Genomic DNA, 18213 nt, shown 5'->3' with positions numbered 1-18213 from the left:
GACCATGTAACATGTAGCTACCAGTGTATCGGTTATTCCGATCTCGTTACCTGTAACCCAACAGTGTGATATTAAGTCAACGTCGAGGCCTACTCATCCAAACGCAACAACCCCAACCACCATCACAATCCTAGTAAGAAAAATCTGCGTGACTAGCCACAGAATCTCCCACTATACTAGCTTGATCCGAACCGATCATACCACACACCCATCCCCTCAACCCAGCCAACCCCACCACCTAGGGAGAACACCAAATCAACCAACCAACCTACCCCCAAACCCTCACATCCCCCAAATCACCACTCGTACACGCCTTATCCAGCCAATCCCCCGTCACATTCCGCGCGGCAGCCCCTTTCCCAAACTCAACAATCGAGCCGCCATCCACCCCCGCAGGATCGAACGGCACCCACCCCACCGTCTCCGCCAGGGAAGCTGCGTCCTTCATAAAGGCGAGGAAATGATCCTGCATCGTTTCGGACGTCAGCACCTCCAGCTCGGGGACGGCCCCGATCTGCTTCATGTACGTTCCGAAGACCATCAGCAGGTCGGAGGAGTGGTAGGCGCCCAGCCAGGGGGTTGGGGAGATGTTGGTGAAGTTTCCTGGTTTCGGGTCATTTCTTGTCAGTGGGGTGTCGTAGTACTATTTAGAGTGGAAGAAGGGGTTGCGGGAGGGGGCTTTTGGATCATGCTGCTGCTGCTGCTGTGAAACATACCGGCCCAGAAATACCGATACGTGTCTAGTCCGATAGCCCTCCGCAGCGCTGCATCCGTTGCAGTGGCGCAGCTCCATTCCATCTCGGTGAGGGCGGAGGCGGTCAGGTTCGTGCTGGCGGATTCGCGGTCCACGTTAGAGCGGATGGCCGGTCCGCGGGCGACGTGGCCGGATCGGTAGCGCTGGGTCTCGTTGGCGAAAATGTATTTCTCGTCCGCTTGGAGGTCGGTTTGATTAGAAAGGAGGAAAGAAGGATGGGAGATGGTGATGGGGTAGGTGCGGGGAGGGGGAAACTAACGGATGTAGCTGCTGAATGAGATCGAGGGAGAGGCGTTGTAGCGGTTGATGAATTCGGAGATCTGCACCCAGGAGACTTTGCGCATGCACTCTAGACTGGCGGTGGCGTCGCGGCCGTAGTTGCAGCCTAGCGCTTGGGCCACGATGTCGAAATCTTGGTAGACGTCGTCGGTGGTGCTGAGGTCGATGGTGACAGAGGGAGGCTGGGAGAGGATGCCGAATTTGGCGGCTAGGGGGTCGTCGGGAAAGGCGAGGGTGTAAAGGTGCGTGAGAGCGGCGCCTTGGGATTGGCCCCATAACTATCGCGGGTGGTTAGTGTTAGGGTTGACTTGCGGTACGGCAAGGCGATGGAGATTGCTGACCATAATGTTGTCCTTGTTCCCGCCGAAGGATTCGATGTTCTCGTGGACCCATTCCACCGCGGCCCGCACGTCGAGTAGCGTCAGTGATGTCTCATCCAAGGCTCTGGATTTGGGATCTGGCTGCTGTTAGCAGGATCGAATGGGCTGTATACGATTTCGGGGTGCACCGACTCCCGAAGATGTTGACTCGGTAGTTCATCGTGACTACAATATGCTCCTGAGAGCGCGAGACCCAGTGCGGTGGCAGTTGGGAGGGGATGGCAATGCCACCGGTGACCCCGCCGCCGCCGGTCACAAAAAGTGCCACAGGGAGGTTGGAGCGGCGATCTGCCGATGCTGGAGTCCATATGGCCAGTGACAGGCAATCTTCTGCTGTCGACCAGGCGGTGGAGCCCTGAGTGCGCGTCTCCCCGAGATTGTAGAGTAAGGCGGTTGGTGAATACTCGGTCCAGATGCTGTCATAGGTAGAGACGTACTGTGGACACGCTGGGCCATAGCGAGTCGAGTCGAATGTCCGATTCGTCTTCTTCAGCTTCTGAGGAGGTAGCCAGCGGAGATCTCCTACCGGTGGCTAGATCGAACTCGGTCAACTCAATCTCGGACTTACTGAGTGACTTCCCCCTACCTGAGCGTAAGGGACGAGCAAGAACTGGCGAACGTCCGGATAGGTATCGTTGAGCATGCCGATGAATGTCCCCGTTTGAGTCTCAACGGTGAAATTGCTCCAGTTGGATAGAGTTCGAGGCTGCTCCCATGTCAGGTTCGCATAGTAGCCGGGTTCTGATTTGGCGCAGGCAGTGAGTGCCGAAGCTAATATTGCACAGGAAGTCAGGAGCTTCATGACGAGGGTGAAGAGCCGTTACCATGGGTGAGCTTGACTTGCAGTCGATGATGGACATCCAGGAAGGACAGGACGCGGACTGGGGCGCCATTTTATGATATTTGCCGGCTATGTGACCCCGCATTTGTAGAAGCGAAGCGTTCTTGCTTGCCTCTAGGAACCAGAACTCGCATGGACAAACACGTCATGTCTGGCAGCGCTATAGGGGCTTCATGTATGCAGGGTGCTGTCGCGATAGGCTCGGGTAAATTCAAAGCCATATGGCTAGGCTTGCCGTGTGTTATTTGCAGGAGTTCAATTGGACAGACTCGTCCCTGGAAAGCAGGAAGTGTGGTAATGATGCTGGGGAGTGGATGAGGGGATTCATTCCCCCGCAGTTCTTGTTGTTGCCGGATCGGCCCCACCTCCAGTAACGTAGGTGTAACTTAACTATAGCAAGTTAGTAGTTAAAGGGTAGGCACTGAGGCAGGTAGTTATGCAAGCCGAGGCGGCCAGCAGCCCTTTTTCTGCCACCGCCCAAATTGAACAGTTTCGCGAGCCAGTTTTTCAGGACTGGAACTTCTTAATTCCGCTTATATCCGTGGTTTTTGTTGCGAGGTCGCCAGCGTTCTGCCGCGTCGGGCGGTCTGAAAGGCGGTCGGAAGTCAAACGGTCTACACAGTAAGTTATATGCAGTGGGACGCTACCAATAGGTATCACTGCCTGCTTATCACTACGATTGTATCATCTTCCCAGACGAAAGCTTGACAAAATGTTGTGTGTGATATTGTATGGTCTGAGACCCCATTCATTCCCTCCACTCCAGGTAGCCAGGTATATGTATCACAGTCGACCAACGCAGAAAGAGAAAAGTAATCGAACAAGCAGAAATAATTGGTTGAACACATGGCTTCAAACACAAACGTGTCCAGTCGCTCCTAAAGTTGGCATGATGGTATGATAAAAAAACAAAGACATAGATAGACAGATAGTGCATCAACAGCAAGACCAAGAGATATAGAAGAACAGAAAAGGAGATTATTGCCATGCAAACATCAAAATGTAAGAAGGTCCTCTCATGGTCGGATTCGACAACAAACACCCGTTCATAGATTGATCATGCCGGACGCCGTCGCCATGCTTGCCCAAAAAAATAAATGCTTATGTATGTACCCTGCAACTGACAACAAAGAATTTGAAAGAAACTCCTTCCACAACTATAAGATCCCCTCATTTTATGTTCCAACAGCTCATTCGACGACATGAAACATCAAGGTCTACTTGACTCCCCATTCGGCGCGCTGGGCTGGGCAGGAGCCGCAGGCTTGCTGGCAGCGTTCAGCTTCTGATACATCTGTTGAAGTTTGGCACCTGCTGCCTCTTTGTTCGGCCAATAGTGGACTGCGACAAATTGCCTAAGAAATAAGTTAGCCCCGTGGCGACCGTGTTGATCGGCTGCTGACTTACCACAGGCGAGTCTCCAGAGAAGCCATTAAATCCCCTTCGAGATTCTGTTTGATGAATTCGCCAATCTTATCCAGAAGGCGCCGGAGCTCGAGGGCGCGCTTTGCTTTGTCCGGATAATTCTCCTTGGTGACTAGTGACACCTTTTTCAAATTGTCACGAATGGGCCTGAAGAACCTATATTCCATATCTTCTTTCCCTGCAGAGTGACCATTCTCAGTGGGCTTGCGGCGACGAATATCCTCACTGGAAGCATCCGACGTCCGGTGACGAGGTCGGTCGCCATCATGAGCGGACCGCTGACGGGAATCATGACTAGGAGTATGGTGCCTGTCCATGCTGTCTCTAGCGTGGGTTTTAGAACGATGTCTGGATCGGTCCATCTCGCGATGCCCCTTGCGAGAAATGGATGGTGCAGGAGAGGCCGACACACTATTGCTTGCGTGGGCGCGTGAGCCTTTGCGCCCTGATCGTTGGGGCTCGAGAGCTCGTCTTGCACTCATGCTCGCGCCGTTCGTCGATCGGTCTCTAAGGACAGATAGCAGGTAGTCCGCGCGCCGGACGAGATGAACTGCCCCCGGAGACTTTGTGGTTTTATCCTCCGCATTCAGGCGCTCATTCTTGCGCTCGACGCGGTGCTCTTCGAGGAAGAACTTATCTCCAAGTTGAAGATCCGGGTCATCCCTGATCTGGGACCAAGCACCATAGCCATGGCGTGCAATACCGACGCACAGCATGCCATCTTCCCGCGCGCCCCATGAGCAGGTGTAATCCGGAGCCTTGGTCGCGTCCGGAACACGGAAATTGTTAAAGCCAGCGACCTGAGCCACTGCCTCTTTCAGAATACGCATCTCGGTCGGACGTTCAACAATGGTATACGCGTTGAGCCGCTTGACCCCATGCAGGTCGAACAACACTGCCTTCTTTTCTTTCTTCGTCGGAGTCCTGCCAGAGTTCTCAAGAGCCTCCAATTTGGCCATGTCCTCCTTAACCAAAGACGCCGCTTTGTCCGTAATCTCACAGAGAGCAGCTTTGACTGTTTCCCTGTCACGATCAAGCAGCCGCGCCTCACGAATAATATCCTCTTCGCGATCAGCGAGATCGCCATAGCGGAGGAACGCTCTAAGAAGATGACGGTACTCTTTCTCTACCAGAGGACGTTTCGGGTCTGATTGAGCCATTGAGTCTGAATCGTCGCCGTTGTCCATACTGACTTGTGCTCGAGCTTGCCTCTTAGCTTTGCGCTCCTCGCGTGAATCCCGGAGATCACCGGGAACGTTGCGCTTGCGGGGGCGGTTCTGCTCAATGACCTCGGCCAGATAACGCTCATCCGCTTTCTTCTTCTCTTCTGCTTTGATCTCCTCGAGTTGATCTTTAGGTATGATATCGTCCCAGCTAAGGTCGTCAACCTTGATGTCAACGTAATCAAAAGCCTTGAGGAACTCTTCACCACCATCAGCTTGGATGCCCTCTGCTTGTTCCGTCTGATGCAGTTCAGCATTGGCAAGAACCGAGTCAATATCCAGTTGCTCAAGTTTCGCTTGATTGCCGGTCTGCTCAAACATTTTCTGGCCACGCCGCTTGAGAATACGTGAGATATCGTCCGTAGAGCTAGGCTCGGCAATAGATATTCCACTCCGGGCCATCTTGTTCTGAATCTCCGAAGCCTCCTTGTCGGTTACACCACGCTGAATGGTGATGAACTCAAGGAGAAGCTTGTTTCTTGCTCGTTCAATGACTTCTTCTTCCACCGTATCCTTTGAGACCAGGCGATACACGCTCACCGGTCTCGTCTGGCCAATACGATGCGCTCGTGCCATCGCCTGCAAATCGGCCTGGGGGTTCCAGTCAGAGTCGAAGAGAACAACGGTGTCTGCAGTCATCAAATTAATCCCGAGACCACCAGCTCGAGTAGACAGAATAAAAGCGAAGTCGTTGCTCCCAGGCGCGTTGTAATGTTCAATGGCTAGGCGACGCGCAGCAGCGGGAATCGTTCCATCGAGACGTTGATATGTGTATCCACGGTACTCCATATAGTCACCAAGGATGTCCAGCATCTTGACCATCTGACTAAAAATCAGTACGCGGTGACCGTCGCGTTTGAGCTTGGCTAAAAGCTGATCCAAGAGCATCATTTTACCACTGCTGGTGATCATGGCCCTTAGTACATCCTCTCGACGCGCACTGCCTTCCAGAAGCCTAGCTTCTGCGTTCGGAAACATGAAAGGATGATTACTCGCTTTCTTCAATTCCATCATGATGTTAAGGAGTGATTGTTTCTGGCCACGGGCGCCGTCATTGAGTGCAGCGTAGTTCTTGGTCAGGATGTTTTTGTAGTATTCCAGCTGGATGTCCGAAAGCTCCACCCGAATGATCTTCTCGGTCTTGGGAGGAAGGTCAGACTCGACCTTCGACTTCGTGCGACGCAACATGAACGGCTGAATGGCTTTGGTCAGTTCTGCCAGCTTGTGTGAGGCAGCATCACAATTCAAATCCATGTCAGCATCGATTTCAACCAAGCCTGGATTGAGAAAGTCCAAGAGCGCAGAGAGCTCAGCCAGGTTGTTCTGAATCGGAGTACCGGTAATCAAAAGTCGGGCGGGAGATCTGAATTCCAGCAGCTTCAAGTATAACTGCGACTCGCGGTTCTTTAGCCGATGAGCCTCGTCAATAGCCATGAATTGCCATTTGAACTGGCTCAGGAAGCCTGAGTCTAAGAGAACATATTCATAAGTCGTCAACAGAACGTTGAATTTCGGTCGCTTGGGGTTCCCATCAACCATAAGCTCATGCTCTCGCAAGACTGTGCGCGCAGCTTCGTTGCCGTTATAGACAACGTAGTTCAAATCAGGTGTCCAGTTATCGAAAGTCTCAGCCCATGAGGGCATGGTAGAGAGGGGGACAACGACGACGAAAGGGCCCTGCTGATGCCGTATATGGCGTAGCCAGTTGATGAAGGAGACTGTCTGCACAGTTTTGCCCAGACCCATCTCATCTGCAAGGACAACATTGCGGTTCTTCACCCAGTTGAATGCCATGAAGTTGACACCCTTGACCTGGAATTCCTTCAACTGACCATTTTGCAGGAAGGACGGGGTGCCTTTGATGGTCTCGAATGGCTTCCGCGTAGCTGGATTCGTTTCCGACTTGTCAGAGACCGGGGGCCGAGAGGAACGGTCTAGAAAACGGTCTATCTCGCGTTGCGCGATGTTACTGACTAAGTCTTCGTCCTCCCATGTACAGGAGTCGTAGAAGAGGCGTTTCCATTTCACGAGGTACTCTGTTCCCTCGTCGCCCTCTCGCATACCGATCACTCGTTCAACTTGTTTGTAGTCCTCGATAGCATCTACATCCCGTTCTCGGTCGAGGTTCCACTTTTCTCGATCCTCAGGAGCGACGTCTTCGTCATTTCGCAAGCGGATGTCTTCAGAGAGGATTTTGCGAATGTAGTTGTCGAGACGGCGGGTACTACGACAATTGGCGAGGCCTTCGGTGGTTTCCCATGACGCGTGGTAATGGGATTTCCCTTGCCATTTAATGTAGAATTCAAAGTCATGACGACTGAGGTCGGGGCTACTGGACTCCACGCCTTCCCTGAGGCGGTGATTGAGCACAACATCGACGGCTGGGCGGTCATCCTCCACAGTGTTGACCCAGTAATTGTCCATCATCTCTTCGTCCGGGTCATCTTCAAACATGGAATCATCTTCATCCTCGTTGTAATTAGAGACCCGGGACGCATTTCTGGTGGAGAACCGGACTTCGGGCTGGGAAGGAAGTTTGTTCGAGGATGACTGAAGAAGCTTTCGCCGCCTCGCCCTGTTTGTGCGAGCCCGGCTTCCGCCGTACTCATCACTATCCGAATCTTCAGAGTATGAGGACTGGGTTGCAGACCGGGAGGGCCGCTTGGAGGGCGGTTGTGAGACAACGGCGCGTCGACGCTTTGAGCGGGGTGCTACCGCATCGGACTCGGATTCGGAGGGGGAGTCGACTACTTGACGCGTTGTGCGCGCTCTTGTACTCCGACGAAGTCCATATAGATCGGGATTCTGTCGCATATAGTCCGATTCGTTGACCGACGGTGACTTACGCTGGTAGCTATGATTGTGTTCCGACGATGAAGAATTTTCATCGCTGGACTGGCTGCTCTCGTTCACGTCATTCTCGGTCTCAAAAGCGTCCTCGTCCCCCTCAGCATCAGGGGAGCCGACATCATAGGAATCGTCGGCGGCGTCTGCTTCGGGAGAGGAGGAATCGCGTTCGGCATGGTTCGCATGAGTATCGGAATCGTTGCTACCACTATCGCTGATGGCTAGGTCATCCCTCATGCTGGCAGTATTGGGAGTAGACGAGGCCGAATAACCATTTACCAAGCCCATTGTTGCGGAGGGGTCGGAAATTGATGGGATCACCATGCTAGTAGCTATTGAGGACGATACGCATCAGCATTGAAGCTCAGCACAAGCCCGAGGGGGGACGAAAGGAGCAGTGTCGTATGAAACAGACATACGCGACGCAGATTCCAGCCGAATTGAGTCGAATCGATGGGTGAACAAGGTAGGAGATAAAGGTATGATGCAAGGACATGTTTTTGATGACGGATTCGATGGAACGCGACGGAGAGTGTTGTGAAGAGATGGGAGGAACAGAGGGGAAAATGCAGATCAAATCCGTGAAAATGCAAAGGAAACCACGCAGACAATGAGCGAAAAGGTCACCAAACGCCTTTTACTCGAACACATCAAGATATAATACAGGTTCTCCGGTGGGTCGAGATCGTGGAGAAGTACTGCAGCGGGCAGTGCCAGAGCACGCCTGCGAGGCAAGGAGAAGAGAACAAATTACTTACAGTCCATAGCTTGGTGACCCCGATTCAGGGGAGACTGAACCAATAAATTGTGAAAACGTCAAAGAAAAAAGGTGGGGGGGGGAGGAGGATGAACTGGTGGAGGCAGCAGAGGGACGATGGGAGGCCGCTGAGAAACTGATGAGGGAGTAGGAAGAGAGTTGTACGTCGGCGGGAGGAGGACGAGTCGCTGTGAAGGGATTGGCTGCAGCGCCTGAGCCTTCAGGCTGCAACTACCCATCAGCCTTGAAACAGCTTAGCGCGCCACAAGCGAGACCCCAACGGGGATAGCGGGGGTGGTGAGTCACGTGTATTTCGGCTCGGAACAATGATGGTCCCGATCGAGTCTCGGTGGCAGAAACCATGGGCCAATCACGGCGACAGGAAATAATGCAGGAGCATGTCTCAGCCTGAGGCCGCCACGGCTGCCCACAATGCCCGGCAAGTTTTCTCGCCCAGAGCCCCTCTTCGTCGCGCATCTCCAGCAACGTCCCTCCTCTTCTCCTGCCCTGGTGCTCTTTGCGCAGATATCTGGCGTTTCTCACGTTCGGCCAGAACAACTGTCGCATAGTTTTCTGCCTGATTTCCTCGAGACCTCGGTTTACGTCGACGTACCCGTCTCTTGACTGCTGCATTCGACTTCTGTCCATACACATACTGTCCCGCGTGTTCAATTTGATCTGAACTTCAGACACCATGTCCGACAAGCTTACCAGGTATGTCTTACACGGCGGACTTTCAGTCTCACTCCAAATCTACAAAGAGAAGGGTAAGCTAATCATTCTACGTGTACAGAGTTGCTATTGTCAACAGTGACAAGGTAAGTCTCAAGTACCCCGCAGCATGAAAGGCATGCTACGGCCTGTCGCATATATGACAACTACTGAGACACATCGCTTTGCTCGTCATAGTGCAAGCCCAAGGTATGTCCCTACTAATACCTCCTGGTGATCTCCTCGTCATCATTTTGCTAACGATCTTCTTTTTTCTTTGTCTAGAAATGTCGTCAGGAATGTAAGAAGTCTTGCCCCGTCGTCCGTACGGGCAAGCTCTGTATCGAGGTCACCCCCGAGTCCAAGATCGCCTTCATCTCCGAGCGCCTCTGTATCGGTTGCGGTATCTGTCCCAAGAAATGTCCCTTCGGTGCCATTCACATCATCAACCTGCCCACCAACTTGGAGACTCAGGTCACCCACCGTTACTCTGCGAACAGCTTCAAGCTTCACCGTCTTCCCATGCCCCGTCCCGGTCAGGTCCTCGGTCTCGTCGGTACCAACGGTATTGGAAAGAGTACGGCTTTGAAGATTCTCAGCGGCAAATTGAAGCCCAACCTTGGCCGTTACGACAACCCTCCCGATTGGGAAGAGATTCTCAAGTACTTCCGTGGTTCCGAGCTTCAGAGTACGTCAAAACTGAAATGAGGGGAATTAACGGTATCATGCGCGCTAACATTCTACAGACTACTTCACCAAGGTCCTGGAAGACAACCTGAAGGCTGTTGTTAAGCCTCAGTACGTTGATCAGATTCCTAGGGCCGTCAAGGGACCCGTCAAGAACGTCGGTGCGCTCATCAAGGCCCGTACTCAGCTGAATAACCTGGATCACATTCTGGACGTCCTGGGTAAGATAATTGTTTATCATGTCGACGATCCTTTCTGCTGACAGATTGCATAGAACTGAGACAGGTTCAGGACCGTGACATTGACCATTTGTCCGGTGGAGAACTTCAGCGTTTCGCCATTGGTCTGGTCTGTGTCCAGCAGGCTGATGTGTAAGGATGACCAGGCCTTTGAGATATTATGAGCGCTGACATTTCTGAAGCTACATGTTCGACGAGCCTTCATCCTACCTTGATGTTAAGCAGCGTCTGGCTGCTGCCCGTACCATCAGAGAGCTTCTCCGCCCCGACGATTATGTCATTGTTGTCGAGCACGATTTGTCCGTGCTTGATTATCTTTCCGACTTTGTTTGCGTTCTTTACGGAAGACCTGCCGCCTACGGTGTCGTGACTCTGCCTTCTTCGGTCCGTGAAGGTATCAACATCTTCTTGGATGGTCACATCCCCACTGAGAACCTTCGGTTCCGTGACGAGTCTCTCACTTTCCGTCTCGCCGAAGCTGGTGATGACTTCATGGTTGACAAGGCTCGTGCTTTCAAGTACCCGAGCCTGGAGAAGACCCTTGGCAACTTCCACCTGAAGATTGACGCCGGGGACTTCACCGACTCTGAAATCATTGTCATGATGGGAGAGAACGGAACCGGAAAGACCACTTTCTGTAGAATGCTTGCTGGTGTCGAGAAGCCCGATAACGGCATCACCATTCCCCGCTTGAACATCAGCATGAAGCCCCAGAAGATCACCCCCAAGTTCCAGGGTACCGTCCGTCAGCTATTCTTCAAGCGTATCAAGGCCGCTTTCCTGTCGCCCCAGTTCCAGACCGATGTCTACAAGCCCCTCAAGATCGACGACTTCATCGACCAGGAGGTTCAGAACTTGTCTGGTGGTGAATTGCAGCGTGTCGCCATCGTCCTGGCCCTGGGAATGCCCGCTGATATCTACCTGATTGACGAGCCCAGTGCTTACCTCGATTCCGAGCAGCGTATTGTAGCTGCCAGAGTCATCAAGCGTTTCATCATGCACACCAAGAAGACCGCTTTCATCGTCGAGCACGATTTCATCATGGCCACCTACCTGGCTGACCGTGTCATCGTCTTCGACGGTAAGCCGTCCATTGATGCGCACGCCAACTCCCCCGAGTCCCTCGTCACTGGTTGCAACACCTTCTTGAAGAACTTGGACGTCACCTTCCGTCGTGATCCCAACAGCTACCGTCCCCGTATCAACAAGCACCAGTCCCAGATGGACCAGGAGCAGAAGCTCCAGGGCAACTACGTAAGTTCTGCTCCTTATGACACTCCTCAGCATCGTACTAACCTTGCATTTTCCAGTTCTTCTTGGAAGAAGAGCAGTGAAACGGCCGTTCTTGGCAAACATAACCGCGTGCCTCGCCATGGCGACGGCCGCGATTTCGACCGGCGGCGCCGCCACCACCGACGTCGCCGGGACCGGAGGAAGAGGTTCCTTCGGCTAGTGGCGTTTTTCGGCGTTACCAAGGCCTCTGCGGCTCTGTGCCGGTGCTGCCGTCGTCGCGGTGGTCGCCGGCCCAGTGCAGGGCGTGGTGATGTGGAGGAGACGGAGGAGGAGGATGAAGATGACGACGAGGAAGACGACATGCTCATCTATCATCTGTAGCTAGTGGTGGCGGGGATTTTCTTCAATTCCCACCTCTATCCCAGCTGTAGAGAAAGGTCCTCAGCCGACCGCTGATCTTGTCGCCCCCTTTCGGTCTGCCTTCTCTCCATTTTCCCAATCATCCTCCGCCCCGAATAAACCCGCAACAGGCTGGCATCTGTCTTCTTTTCTCCCGCGATGCTACGAAAAGTTGGAATGAAGAAAACGCGAGCACGACTGTTAATAAAGAGTTCCGTTTAGAGAAAGATTTTCAACATTTGGGTTTCTCACACAAATGGATGGGTTTTTTGGTTCTGGTGGGAAGGAGCTGGCGTCAAAGTCATGTCGGAGTTTGAATTCGAGATTCTGTTTTGCTGTTGTGTCAAAAGTCGACTTCTATTGTTTTTTTCTTCTTTTTTTCCTCGTGAATATACTTCTGTTCTTTTTCCATTTTTCCTTCACCGCATGAAATGGTTAAAATCACCGACAACGAGGGTTGGCTGAGGGTCCTCGATGTCGGTGTATGCGTGTGTGTGGGAAGTAGCCACTGTCTATACGAATTAGAGGCATATATTCATTCTTTAAATTTTTCTTTACGGTGTAATTCATTATCCTTTCTGAAGGACAGGCTCTATTTCTCCTATCAAGTTTCAAAGCGAGTGAAGCCATCTAGGCAAATCGCAGGTCGATCCTTGGTGGTTGTTGGCTCGGAAATAGTGGAAATATATATCGGCTGTTCCGGACCACTCAATGCGCTCTCCGACTTCTACGGTGGACTACCCTCCACGCTGAGCAGTAAACCAGACCTTCCTCAGCCAATATTGTTCATTTTGGTTCTTCGTTGACTATGCTTGACTCTAACTGAGTTATATTTGACCATTTTATAGTCTCGAGTATACACCTCACCTCAACTCCAGTAGATTTTGGTAAGCGCTCTTGATACTATATAACCTACGCTAGAATACAGAATCTAGGACACAACATCCGTACAATCGTTGTCAATTCGAGAAAAAATGACATGAATTCGGCTGTAATCTGTCTAAGCCTCGAAAAGGGGGAGGTAAAGGCAAAAAAAAAGGGAAGGAACCCTGCCAGAATGGCGATTTGTCGAGGTAGTCATCATGGACCAGGATTGCGGGACCAGAATCGTAAACCAGCTAGCTAGGTACCTAGCTTAGTCTTCTTCGATCTCGCCCTCCTCGCTACCGGAATGGACTGCCTTCTCCTCTTTCCTGGCTTCTTCCGCCACGGCTGCTGCAGGACCTGGGACGGCCGAAGCAGGCGCCGCAGCGGCGCCTGCGCCGGCGACGACGGGGGTTCGTTCGCGCCGGTCTCTCTCCCCTGCGGTTCCCCTGCGAGCACCAACACCACCTCTGCTGCGATCGCGTTCTCGGCTTTCCCGCCGGTACCGCTTGGCAGAGCGACTGGCTACGCTCTCGGCGTCACTGTCCCGTCTGCGCCGCCGGTCGGTGCTGGCGGTGCTCTTCGTGTCGGCGCCGTAGTCCAGTTCGTCACGGCTGCCGCGAGGGTCGCCGCGGGTGCGGTAGAGGCGCTCACGTTCCTCTTCGCGATCGCGACGCTCGCGGTCGTAGTGGCTCAGGGAGCGAGCGCTGCGGTCCCGGTCCCAGTCGCGGTCACGTTCCCGGTCGCGGTCGCGGTCCCGCTCACGCTCACGCTCACGCTCACGGTCCCGATCCCGATCCCGTTCGCGTTCGCGGTAGCGCTCACGGTCTCGATCCCGGTCTTCGCGACGTTCGCGCACCGGCGATAGGCCGCTGGCTTTGCGGTAGGAGCGTTCGCGGTCGGCCTGGGCTTTGCGGCGGTCGGCCTCATAGGCGTCGGGCTCCGGGGTCCGGCTCAGGCGGCTGGATGCTCCTCGCCGTTCGCCACGGTGAGAGAGACTGCTGCGGTGATCGCGGTCGCGGTCGCGCTCACGGTCCCGATCACGATCCCGATCGTGGTGGTCGCGACGGCTGCCGCCACGATCTCGGTCACGGGCCTCCCGGTCTCGCTCAGCGTCTTCTTCTTTCTCCTTCAGGCGCCGGATCACCTTGTCGAAGGCCGCCTGGCGGAGATCGTCGGTTTCCAGGGCCTTGTATTCCTCGAACCGCTCAATCCTGGGTCGTACTTGGTCCCATGTATCGTTGGCTCTGACAGGGGGTTCAAGGCGTTTGATGCGCGAGCGGAGTGCGTCGATGGCACGTCGCTGATGGCGATCGGCGGCATGCTTCTCCTCTTCGTTGCGTCGAATGGCCTTTTCTTGAATCCGCTGGAAAATCAATTGCAGGATCTCGGGGTCAATGTTCGCTGTCCGGCGATCGGCGGATACGATTGCGTTGAACTCTTCGAAAGTGGTCTTTGGCGCAACCTCGAAACGTTTGTCCTAGAAGCTAGGTTAGCGGTGTTTGCAAGGGTAGAATACGAGGGGTTCTCACATCAAGTACATCCAAGACATCGTTGCGTGGGCCGCGCAGCGACCGCTCCTCCTCCTCTACCACATCCCAGAAGAGATCGATCGGAGACGACCCAGCATTTCCCAGCATGCCAAGGTACCGGGGGTCTTCGTTAACTAGAGGATAGATATTCATCCATTTGCTGCCGGCCTTGATCTTGCCCTGTGATCTTAGTTCCTTAAGGAGCTCAATGTACTGCTCTCGAGCATGGCGCTCCTTTCGGGCCTTCGCGGCTTTCTGCTGCTGACGGGCATCATTAAATGCTCGCTCCAGCGCCTTGATGTGGTTCTCAAATGCGGTCAAGATATCAGACTTGCTCAGCGTCTTGAACTTATCATCGCTCTGGACTTTGTCGTTGGATTGGATGATCGCCTGCGCCTCAGACCAGCGTGTATAAGGCTCGAGGTCCAAGGATTTCAAGATATTGACCAATTCGTCCATGGCAGCCTTGCGCTTCACCGCTTCCTGTTCGACGTGCTCCTTCTTGAGCTCAATGATGTATTCCTCAAACAACTGGCGTCTCTCAGCCTCGTCGTCTGTGGACCTGAAGATAGTCTCACCCTCAATAATCGGCCGAATGGTCTTCCACCGGCTGTAATGCTTGATTTCAGGATGACGCTTCAGCATGGTATTGAAATCTGCTCTGAGCTTAGCAAATCTTTCTTTCGCCCGATCCTTTTCCTGCATGCGAACCTCGACCGCGTACTTCTCAAAGGCTGCTTTGCGGTCTCTAGGGTCTTTTAGGGCACGATACTGAGGATCTTTGATTGTCTCGCGCATTGTCTGCTCCCAAGTCCAGTCGGGTTGCACATTGTGGCGTTTCAGCATCTTCATGAAGGCACCCTCGGCCTCTTCAAGGGAAGCGTATTCGGGATCGGCTTGCTGATTCCCTAAGACGGGTGCCGCTGCAAGACCATTAGCGTCCATTGGATTATAGCCTCCACGGCGATCGCCATAGCCTCGATCGTAGTCATCGCGTTCTCTCTGCTGGGGGTACGATGGAAACGAGCTGACTCCACCTGCAACGAATGTTGGAGCTCTGTTCAGGAAAACGTTAGCACAACATTCACGGATAATGGACACAGTCGACCGCGCCACTCACGCTACAGGGGGAGGCTGAGGAGGCTGAGCCTGCGCCAGAGCATTTTTGTAAGCATCTGGAATCTCCCAGGTGCTCTGCTTGGTTTCGGTGTTGTACCAGTACTTCCGCCCATTATCCGTCGTGTATTCCTTCCACGGTTGATTCGCCAACGCGCGCTAGAATTGTAACACGTATCAGATTAGCTTGAGACATGCAGAGCAGGGATAGAAAGGAGTATACAAACCTCAACCGGTGTCATTAGCTCGACGGGCTTCGCCCATTGCGTGGCTTTGGTCTGAACATTGTAGTAGTAGACGCGACCTTCAGCGTTGCGGGCCTCCTGCCACAGGGCGGGCGCACCGCCTGGACCATTCATTGGATTCATATTGTCAGTGCAGAGGCTCCCAAGATGAAGGGGACTTGCGGTTGCCAGCGATGAATGAAGGCGAGAAAAAGTAACACGGAGCGGCGGTGGTTCGCAGAAGCTCCTCCGGGGTTCCTGCACTAAGGGTGTTTGTCCTGTTTGCATCGACTCCTTCCCAGGGTCCGTCCGTCCCATGGAGCGTCTCCATCCCTCCCTCCACTTGTCGGTCCCTGGCTTGCCATGCAACTGTCTAATTGATGATTTGTTTGTGACCCTCGGTGGATTTGTCGCGTGTCAATCACTGTTCGTTCAATACCCGGTAGAGGACTATGCGATCATTGTCACCCCGCTAGTATGCCGAGTCTTGATATCCCCGGGGAATTCCTCAGGCATGCTGTTCTAGATACAGTTGTCCCGCATGCTTCAGATGTAGACTTGGAGGCTGCTCTGACGTCTGCTCTGGAAGGAGGCGCAGATGACCTGACCTCGGTACTTTCGCAAATATCCCAACGCTCCGTTCTCTTCTTCGGTATGTTTTGACCTGTCGTCCAACTCGAGCTCTGTCTCTTACTCATCTATAGCGGGATACAGATGAGTTCTGCACCGTCCGCATCGTCCTCCGACTCTCTAATTGTTCACCTGCTAGCCTCAAACAATACCTTCCACAGCTCGAGGTCGGCCTAGATGCTTTTGCTATCGATCCGGCCGAGACTGTTGCAGAGAACCCGACTTCGACCAGAGATCTGATCTTCTCAGGGGCCGTCAAGGCACAGGAGCCGCTTGTGGTTGTCAACGAGTTCGAGGGCGATGCAGGAGAAGGCAACCATGTCTATGTGATTTGGAGCATCGAAGCTTTTCTCAGTAAGGCGTTTCCGGGACCCCTGCCTTTGCTCGGGCTGTGCTAATTGCTATAGAACGCCCGCGCATACGCATCACTCATCCTTCCCTTCTTTTCATCGCCTCCGCCAATCTCAATCTAGCGAAGAATCAACAACAAACATCTCGTGGGGACGACTACCTTCCACCGTTGATACCAGCATCCACCAACGTACTACAGCCTCTGTCTTCGGACAAATCCCTCTCCCTCAAAGATCCTTTCCTCCCAGCGTCCCGACTTTTGCGTGTTGTACCGGCACAACAGACCGAAGACCCCATTTACCATATTCAACAACGTTCAGGGCATCCGATCCGAGTTGTTCCAGCTGCGAGTGCGAGGATACGATATGCTCGGCTGAACTCTTATAGCGGGCGGCCAACCACTGTCGCCAGCCTTGACTTTGAAGTGACACCATTTCTCACATGCGATGTGACATTTGATAAGGCCGAGCTCCGGTTATCAGATGGAACCATCGAGACACTTTCAGATGCGCCAGGACTTGTCCCACCCATCAGATGCCTACCACGAGATGATATAACCCTGGTATACAAATTGACCCCTGAGGACGGGCAGAATCCAAGTCCGTCAACGACGGTCTTGGTCAGTGTCCTCGATATATCCTTGGAGGCCGTGATCCACCTATCGCACAATTGCAATCCACGAATTCTGATGCAGTGGAGGACCAACGTGGACTTTTCTATGCCACTCAACCCTACCTTTGGTGCTCCCAGCCAGGCCCTGCAGCGGAATAACCGTCCGGCTAGCCTTCCTATGAATCAAAATCTCAACAACGCGATGGCAGGAGGGACAGGAGTTAATCGTAGCTCTTTAAGGGACAGAGCATACTCTACGACAGATCTCGGGGTGTCGATCACGTTCACTGGGCCTCCTCGAGTGGAAGTCGGCAAGCCATTCTCGTGGAATGTCTTCATTGTGAATCGGTCCACAACCGCTCGAAAGTTTGCCATGATAGCCATCCCTCGACGGAAGAGACCCGATCCCCGGACCCATACGGCGCGCCCCTCATCCTCATCAGCATCTTTTCGCAAGGAAGCCCAGATTGCAGAAGCCGTGACTGACGACAACATCGTGCATGCGCTCCAGAAGAGTGTGGCTGGCCAGGAAGCCGAGCTTGTTTCAATGAGCACAGATGTTCGCGCTGGGTAAGTGATATCCTGAGCCTAAATGTTTGACAGGATGATTAATGACTAGCCTCGTAGACCACTTCTGCCGGGGACTTGCTTTGCGACCGAATTGAAATTGTTGCCATTGGCCGTGGGCGCCCTCCGTCTGGAAGCCGTGCGTCTGGTGGATGTCAATACAAACGAAACGACGGACATCCGAGACCTTCCGGATATTCTCTCCTTTGACAGGAACATGACAGCTTGAATGCCGCCTACGATGTAAACTTGTGTGTATAGATCTGATTGTTTGCATGCCTGACTGATGCGTAAACGGCCATGAGAGGACGATTCTGGTGCAGGGTTTGTGCAATATTTGTATGGAATAAATTAATAGATTATATCCTATGCCACATGGTGCACAACCGAGAAAAGAGTACAGTAACTTACATACATATGTGTACTAAGTCTAATATTGCCAAGCTAAAGCGGCAACACTAGATGGGGGCGTGAACTACTAGGTAGTGTAGGGTAGGGGGCGCAATTCAGCCCTAAAGCGGCAATGAAGGGGAGGGGGGGGG

General features: G+C 53.2%; 5 protein-coding genes across 5 annotated transcripts; 2 read left to right on the top strand and 3 right to left on the bottom strand.

Annotated features, from left to right (window-relative positions):
• Positions 1-268: 268 nt before the first annotated feature.
• On the bottom strand, positions 269-2215 carry BO66DRAFT_426106 (alpha/beta-hydrolase; the record flags this gene model as incomplete). The annotated part of the gene is made up of 6 exons (XM_025650272.1): positions 269-603; positions 717-932; positions 1014-1311; positions 1375-1490; positions 1546-1945; positions 1982-2215. The coding sequence occupies 6 exons, from the start codon at positions 2213-2215 to the stop codon at positions 269-271; spliced, it is 1599 nt and encodes a 532-aa protein (XP_025507891.1).
• A 1138-nt stretch (positions 2216-3353) lies between these two features.
• Positions 3354-8288, bottom strand: BO66DRAFT_179861 (chromatin-remodeling ATPase CHD1). Its single transcript, XM_025642366.1, has 2 exons — positions 3662-8288; positions 3354-3609 (listed from the first exon to the last, which is right to left on the bottom strand). The coding sequence occupies exons 1-2, from the start codon at positions 8071-8073 to the stop codon at positions 3465-3467; spliced, it is 4557 nt and encodes a 1518-aa protein (XP_025507890.1). The 5' UTR covers positions 8074-8288; the 3' UTR covers positions 3354-3464.
• Positions 8289-10101: 1813 nt separating this feature from the next.
• On the top strand, positions 10102-11535 carry BO66DRAFT_179850 (P-loop containing nucleoside triphosphate hydrolase protein). The gene is made up of 3 exons (XM_025642365.1): positions 10102-10125; positions 10179-11397; positions 11454-11535. Exons 2-3 carry the CDS (start codon positions 10330-10332, stop codon positions 11475-11477), a joined length of 1092 nt encoding a protein of 363 aa, XP_025507889.1. The 5' UTR covers positions 10102-10125; positions 10179-10329; the 3' UTR covers positions 11478-11535.
• Positions 11536-12576: 1041 nt separating this feature from the next.
• Positions 12577-15696, bottom strand: BO66DRAFT_341955 (snoRNA-splicing protein PRP40). The gene is made up of 4 exons (XM_025644445.1): positions 15515-15696; positions 15292-15446; positions 14172-15228; positions 12577-14119 (listed from the first exon to the last, which is right to left on the bottom strand). Exons 1-4 carry the CDS (start codon positions 15653-15655, stop codon positions 12911-12913), a joined length of 2562 nt encoding a protein of 853 aa, XP_025507888.1. The 5' UTR covers positions 15656-15696; the 3' UTR covers positions 12577-12910.
• A 292-nt stretch (positions 15697-15988) lies between these two features.
• On the top strand, positions 15989-17900 carry BO66DRAFT_435049 (TRAPP trafficking subunit Trs65 domain-containing protein; the record flags this gene model as incomplete). The annotated part of the gene is made up of 4 exons (XM_025650821.1): positions 15989-16163; positions 16226-16495; positions 16549-17674; positions 17732-17900. The coding sequence occupies 4 exons, from the start codon at positions 15989-15991 to the stop codon at positions 17898-17900; spliced, it is 1740 nt and encodes a 579-aa protein (XP_025507887.1).
• Positions 17901-18213: the final 313 nt, after the last annotated feature.

Source organism: Aspergillus aculeatinus, assembly GCF_003184765.1.
Source record: "Aspergillus aculeatinus CBS 121060 unplaced genomic scaffold BO66scaffold_5, whole genome shotgun sequence".
In the NCBI taxonomy this organism is placed as follows: domain Eukaryota; kingdom Fungi; phylum Ascomycota; class Eurotiomycetes; order Eurotiales; family Aspergillaceae; genus Aspergillus; species Aspergillus aculeatinus.
The sequence above is the reverse complement of the archived record's forward strand: the minus strand, read 5'-3'. Positions and strand labels throughout refer to the sequence as shown.

Bases quoted from the DNA above. Each gene is read 5' to 3' on its own strand.
- BO66DRAFT_179850 (XM_025642365.1), top strand. From the start codon at position 10,330: ATGTTCGACGAGCCTTCATCCTACCTTGATGTTAAGCAGCGTCTGGCT. The intron at 11,398-11,453 runs GTAAGTTCTGCT...TGCATTTTCCAG, and splicing joins AGAAGCTCCAGGGCAACTAC to TTCTTCTTGGAAGAAGAGCA.
- BO66DRAFT_341955 (XM_025644445.1), bottom strand. From the start codon at position 15,655: ATGAATCCAATGAATGGTCCAGGCGGTGCGCCCGCCCTGTGGCAGGAG. The intron at 15,229-15,291 runs GTGAGTGGCGCG...TTTCCTGAACAG, and splicing joins CCTCAGCCTCCCCCTGTAGC to AGCTCCAACATTCGTTGCAG. The intron at 14,120-14,171 runs GTGAGAACCCCT...CCTAGCTTCTAG, and splicing joins ATGTCTTGGATGTACTTGAT to GACAAACGTTTCGAGGTTGC.
- BO66DRAFT_179861 (XM_025642366.1), bottom strand. From the start codon at position 8,073: ATGGTGATCCCATCAATTTCCGACCCCTCCGCAACAATGGGCTTGGTA. The intron at 3,610-3,661 runs GTAAGTCAGCAG...CTTATTTCTTAG, and splicing joins TCTCTGGAGACTCGCCTGTG to GCAATTTGTCGCAGTCCACT.